Source organism: Typopeltis vanoorti, chromosome 24, assembly GCF_054136105.1.
Source record: "Typopeltis vanoorti isolate ZY-2024b chromosome 24, IOZ_Tvanoo_1.0, whole genome shotgun sequence".
NCBI lineage: Eukaryota > Metazoa > Arthropoda > Arachnida > Uropygi > Thelyphonidae > Typopeltis > Typopeltis vanoorti.
This window is the reverse complement of record NC_143572.1, coordinates 57,501,871-57,508,700: the sequence shown is the minus strand read 5'-3', so window position 1 is coordinate 57,508,700 and position 6,830 is coordinate 57,501,871. Positions and strand designations below refer to the sequence as shown.

The 6,830-nt window shown below is 40.2% G+C and overlaps 1 protein-coding gene across 1 annotated transcript; it reads left to right on the top strand.

The window, feature by feature from the left end:
* The first annotated feature begins 3,664 nt into the window (after nucleotides 1–3,664).
* LOC150093243 (nicotinamide N-methyltransferase-like) lies at nucleotides 3,665–6,505 on the top strand. Its single transcript, XM_090413678.1, has 3 exons — nucleotides 3,665–3,832; nucleotides 4,499–4,706; nucleotides 5,666–6,505. Exons 1-3 carry the CDS (start codon nucleotides 3,679–3,681, stop codon nucleotides 6,096–6,098), a joined length of 795 nt encoding a protein of 264 aa, XP_090269804.1. The 5' UTR covers nucleotides 3,665–3,678; the 3' UTR covers nucleotides 6,099–6,505.
* The last annotated feature ends 325 nt before the right edge of the window (nucleotides 6,506–6,830 follow it).

Here is a 6,830-nt window from a genome sequence, read left to right as displayed (position 1 = left end):
TGGCCTAGAGTTCGTCCGATATTTTTGAGATATCACCTTTACTTACACATACGGTGATTGATTTTATTATGAGATGCCCATATAGGGTAACGGATGGCAATGCTGAACCAGTGAAGTTTAACTGAGGTTCGGCTGTTGCTGTTATCCTGGGTAAATGAGTTCGCTCTCTTAGGTTTTGCCCTAAGGGAGCAATTGAGTTACCGGGGAAAGTGTTCTCCGGCACGGCCCGCTGAGGGGCTTTGTCGGTGAATTATTTTCCTCGGAATTTGAGCGGTTCTGCTCAGTGGTCGGGGAGCCCGTCACTGAGTGGAACCAACGCTGAGATTAGGACGGTCTTTCGCCCACTATGGAGTGGCCTAGAGATCGTCCGTATTTTTGAGATTTCACCTTTACTTACATAGTCGGTGATTGATTCATTCCATCCAATACCCTTGGAGGGTAACGGATGGCAATGCTGTAGCCAATGAAGTTCTAACTGAGGCTCGGCTATCGGCTATTGCTGTTACCCTCCTGCCATGATCAGAGCTTTAATAGCTTAATAACACCTTATCCCTACACTGTCCGCTACAGATAACGGGGAAGATGAAAAGCATTCTTGCTTCGCCCCTTTAAGCCAGTCCTTGTAAGGACTATAAGGTTCCACATGAAGAGCATATGCACCAAAGCTTCAATAGTTATCGCCCAGCTATACCCCTTGATCAACAGACACAGCAAACTAAGCTCAACAAATAAAATACTACTGTACAAGACAGTGATCCGCCCCACAGTCATATACGCCTCCCCAGCCTGGAGCCATACCTCCAAGACAAACATCCTCAAGCTACAAAGACTACAGAACAAATGCCTGCGAATGATTCTGGATGCCCCGTGGTTCATCAGGAACGCCCAGATCCACAGGGACATAAGTATTCCCTACATCTCTCCACTACTACGCTCCCTAGCAGAAAAATTCTTTATGAAGACATCTATCCAGCCAAACCAACTGATACAACAAGTCGGAAACTATTACGGTAATGACTACTGGAAACATAAAAGACCGAAAGCCATCCTAACACCCAACGACGAATAACCACTTCTGCCCACTCAGGGCGAGCTAAAATAGCTCACAAATCTCCTCTCCCATCACTGCTCCCGAAACAGACAACAGGGAATATGAAAAGCGTAAAGCTTCGCTCTCTGGGCCATATATGTCCTGCGTCCTGCGGTTACATAGTTGGGTGGAATCGACCGTGAGATGCGGTGATTGATTCATTCAATCCAATACCCTTGGAGGGTAATGGATGGCAATGTTGTAGCCAATGAAGTTCTAACTGAGGCTCGGTTATTGCAGTTACCCTCCTGCCATGATCAGAGCTTCAATAGCTCAATAATCTTATCCCTACATTGTCCTCTACAGATAACGGGAAAGATGAAAATTCTGCTTCGCCCCTTTAAGCCAGTCCTTATAAGGACTATAAGGTTACATAGTTGGAGGAGGTATAGCGATGCTGTAGCCAATGAAGTTCTAACTAAATAGCTAAATAACTCGTTATCCCTACATTGTCCTCTACAGATAACGGGGATGATGAAAAGCATTCTTGTTTCGTCCCTTTAAGCCAGTCCTTATAAGGACTTATATAAGGTTAAATAGTTGTCTCCAGTGTGGTAACTGGGCCAGAATAGCCCCAATGCAAATCCAAGCATGTCGTAAGTGGCGATTAATTGGACGCTGAAATTCGAAAGCTTGAGTTCGCTCTCTTAAGGTTTTTGCCTTAAGGGAGAAATTTGAATCTCCGGAGAAAGTGTTCTCCGGCACGGCCCGCTGAGGGGTTTTGTCGGTGAATGCTTTTCTTCGGAATATGAGCGGTTCTGCTCGGTGGTGGTGGTGGTCGGTGGAAAGCCATCATTGAATGGAGCCAACGCTGAGATGGACGGTCTTTCGCCACTATTGAGTGGTCTAGAGATCGTCCGAATTTTTAGAGATTGGCTTTACTTACGTATCACCAATGCAAATCCAAGCATGTCATAAGATGTGAAGGGCCTCGTCGGTGGACGCTTTTCCCTGGAATATGAGCGGTTCTGCTCGGTGTGTGTGTGTGGGGGGGGGGGGGCGACACTGAGTGGAGCCAATGCTGAGTTGGACGATCTTTTGGCCACTATTGAGTGGTCTAGGGATCGTTCTAATTTTTATACAGGGCTTTACTTAAGAATCGCCGCAATGTAGCTCATGCATATTGTACGAGGTGACTAAAATTAGTATCCTGGGAGGGTAATGGATGACAATGCTGTACCAATGAAGTTTAACTGAGGTTCGGGTGTTGCTGTTATCCCCTGGGGCGCTGAGATTCGAGAGTTTTGAGTTCGCTCTCTTAAGGTTTTTGCCTTAAGGGAGCAATTTGAGTCTCCGGGGAAAGTGTTCTCCGGCACGGCCCGCTGAGGGGCTTTCTCGGTAAATGATTTTCTTCGGAATAAGAGCGGTTCTGCTCGGTGGTCGGGGAGCCCGTCACTGAGTGGAACCAACGCTGAGATATGGATGGTCTTTCGCCCACTATGGAGTGGCCTAGAGATCGTCCGAATTTTTTTGAGTTCACCTTTACTTAAGCAGTTCGTGATTAATACCCTTGGAGGGCAATGGATGGCAATGCTGTAGCCAATGAAGTTCTAACTGAGGCTCGGCTGTTGCTGTTACCCTCATGCCATGATCAGAGCTTTAATTGCTCAATAACACTTTATGCCTACACTGTCTACTACAGATAACGGGGAAGATGAAAAGCATTTCTTGCTTCGCCCCTTTAAGCCAGTCCTTATAAGGATAAGGTTGATGTGATGATGCGAATCTCATATCGTCTCAAACAATTTCAATTTCTTCAGATAGTTACGATAATAATAAAGAAATTAGGATAGTTGGAAGCATATCGGGGGGAAAAACTGTGGAGCTCCATGATGATTGGTAAATATCGTGTTTGCATAAATGGAGGAACATCCTCAAAATTTAGTTTTAAAAACCAGGTGTTTTATTCACTGAGAAGATCATCGAATACTTTCTGTTGGATTATTTGATTCCCAACAAGTCCACACTTCTTAACAGAAAACTGGCTTGTAAACTTTCTTTCAGATGTCGCATGAGGATTGTCACCACGCCCATAAATGTTTCGAAAGTAAATATCACTTCGCCAACAAAAAATTTCATTTACTGCTTATATCATTTTTGAGCCTTAGTGTACTTCCAGCTCGTAGTTATCACTTCCATGTACATTAATGCCTATCGAACTCCGAGGCAAATACAACCCTTAACAACCCACTTTCCCAAAGTAAAACCTAGTAAAGAACAGGTAGTACAGTCTGAAAATTGCACTGGTATTTGCCAACAACAATTTTCGGTTTGCTAAATTGGATGTCGGTGGACTCCTCGTTTAAAAACATAGCCATCATCTATTTCGTAAAAGGACACATTTAAATACGGTCAACTTAGTAACAAATAGAAGGCCGTTTAGCGTCAAAAATAAGAACTAGACTACATCACTAGGCCACGATAAGTATAAATCGTATTGTTTCATTCTGATCACGCCCATAATTCTTCACGTTGGATTGTACGATTCTAAAAATTAATTATCAGCGCCATAAAGGAACATAAAATGCTATTTTTGAATTGGTAAAATCGAATTAAATTCCATTTCAGTAATCGCAGTACTTTTCCTGATGATGTCCATCGAATCCAACGAAAGCTCAGAATGGAAAAAGAACTTCAAGGGAGAATCGTTCAACTCCGAAGGATTTCATCAGATTATGACAGCGTCGTTAGACTCAATGGTCAAGTTTTATCTCGAGAACATTCATGAAGTAATTAGCAGTGGTAAGTAACGCTGTGTTTTATTCAATCGCTTTCTAGCAAGTATTGTTAGCCTCTATTTGGATAGAAAGATTTAATTTGAAATCTCGTCTTAGACGTAAAACTCCTTATGAGTTTTATTATCTGAAGGTGAGTTAGCCAGTCTCGTGGGGGGGGGGGGGGAGTTCTTCTCTGAAGGTACTTTTTTTTACCTCAATACAGGTCGACTGGTTTATATGAGTTACGTCTGCCGTAATTCCACCCACAATCAGATCTATTGTTTATAAATTGGAAACAATAATAATAATTGCCTTGTTGGATAGTGTCTCCTACCTCCAGCAGCACGCTGTGCATTAGAATTTTAATGTGTGCATGGATTATTTTAATCTCCAGATATGAAATCGTTATCATGCTTATTTAAGGGCCTCAAGTGGCTTAAAATTACCTTATGGTTTATAGAAATGGGGATATCTGATTATAGAATCCCCTTTACGTTGTACTAAATAAATAAGGCATGTGAGATTAGAATCGATCAAATAATATAAGTATTTTGTCAAAACAGAACATGAATTCTGCAACAGATAAGAATGAAAATCAGTTTGTTTCATTTCAGCAAGAGATTATAGTTGTTCATCTCGTTGTTTTTTGTGTTTGATAAAGAGTTTTTGTGTTCTTTTGTTTCATCATTAGGGCGATTCAAAGGATCAAAATGCCTCGAAATTGGATGTGGACCAGGTGTGCATTCGCTGGCATCAGCAAGTGCTCATTTCACTTACCTAGTCGCCAGTGACATTTCAGACTCAAACCGCAGATACGTGGAGAAGTGGATGCAAAAAGAACCAGGAATGTTGGACTATACACCGTTCTTCAAATGCGTGGCCGAACTAGAAGGATACTGGTGAGTGAGTTTTTTGTCAGTGCTATTATTTCGTTCATAGTTTCAATTCAAATCCACAACACATCAGTCTGCAAAAAGTAACTAAAACATTCTTTCTTTTTGTCCTTTAGGTTTTCTTTATTTATTTTTGACGAAGCATATTAGCCTTCGCCCAAGAAGATATGGTCAGTATCGAAACACTCCCCACCCTATTTTTTTTTTAAGTGATCAATGTATAAACCTTCGAATCTGCATGTCCAGTATCAAATGGCCCAGCTGATCAACACCTGAAAAACAGTAGTAATAACAGCAAAAGATTAAACTTCTGTTTAATCTTTTGCTGTTATTCACTAAGTTTTTCATCACGTTTTTCACTAAGCCTACGTAGCCTTGTACAAGTGACGTTTACATCCTAGCGTTAGGCCTCCCAAAGAAAGCTAGCTGTTCTCATTTCGAATTAATCTAGTCTCCGACTAAAAAAAAATTATGTAACCTTTTTTCAACCAGCTTCCGAGTTAGTCATTCTCAGGCAAGGGTTAGAGACCACACGATGGTCACCCTTGTCTGCCTCTCTTAACCAGATGCCGTTTATAATTAGTGGTGATCCTGGGCTACATGTCTCTGATTGGATACCGATAGAAATTAAACTCTCCCCTCAGTCTCCAAAACTTGGGCTAAAATGGCCTCACGTACTCCCTCAATAGGGAGTAGACGAGTCTTCAGCGGATTTTTTTCAAAAAAATCCACATTATTTTGTCATTCTTTTCTTTTTATGTGCTCTGATTTATAAACATTAAAATTTTGTGTATTTTCCTACAATAATTAAGTATAGTGTAATCATGCCAAACTTGTATTTGTATTAGAAAGAATAAAATTGAATATATTAAGACTTAAATATCACACAAAACATCATACTCTGTAAGTAGTATGACATATCATTTTTGCAATTTATTTATAAACATTTTAATCGTATTTTCCAGCGATTTAGACGAAGGGAAAATCGAAATCGAATCTCGCCTGCGAAGCAGTTTAAAAGCCGTAGTGTTTTGCGATGTGGTGGCCGATCAGATACTTTCACCGGAATACACCCAGCAGTACGACCTCATCATTTCTTCTTTGTGTCTGGAATCGGCATGTCCAGATTGGAAAGAATTCGAAAAAGCCACGAAGAACATCGCATGCCTTCTTCCTCAAGGGGGTGGCTTGCTTCTGATGGGAGTTCTTGGGAACACGCGTTGGGAAGTTGGAGACTGTCAGATGCCTGCCCTGTACATGGACAAGGAGCACATAGAGAAAGTATTCGTCAGCGCTGGATTCCGTATATTGACGTGGAGGTCTCAGGAACGAACGAATTACGAAACTGACTCCGGGGATTACAAAATGTTGTTTTTCGTTGCTGCAGAGAAACTGTGAAATTTTAATTTCCCCGAAATGGAAATGACTATTACTACCATCCACCAATTATAATTTATCACCTAAATTATTATTAATGTTAAAGCCATGAAGCTTCTCATTTATACATAAAATCATAAATATAAAACGTATATCACGATAACACTGGGGAAAAGAATGAATGATTTCTTATATCAATTTTCTTTTAAAAGAACAAAAGGTGTAAGAATAATATAACCTATATTACATTGTTATATTTTATTATCGTCTACTATTTCCAAATATATAGGAGAAAATATCTAATGCAATAATAAAATATATTAAAATTTTTCTAACATAATATATCACTGTCTCAGAATTTTGTTATGCCAAAACTGTTCATTATTATTTGTAGTTTAAAATTCTGGTTTGATTGTAATAACAGTCTATCTATCTGTGAAGTTTGTGTGTTCTTGAAGTTGTGTATGATAATACGCCTAAAAATCATATCACAATGATCTAAACTGATAGAGTTGCCAAGTAATTTCATCGAGAACCAAAGGACACTTGGTTAAACTTCTTTCATTAATCTCAAATCTAATTGATAAACTTAGCCGATGAGAAACTCTTCAGTACCCGTTAGAGAATGTAGTTCGTACAAACGAATAATATTTCTGTAGATATCCACGCTCTCTTCTTTCAGTTCTGGACATCATAACATTTTAGAGGGTTCAAAAGGAGATCTCTTAGTCGATTGTAGTCTCCCAAAAGTTC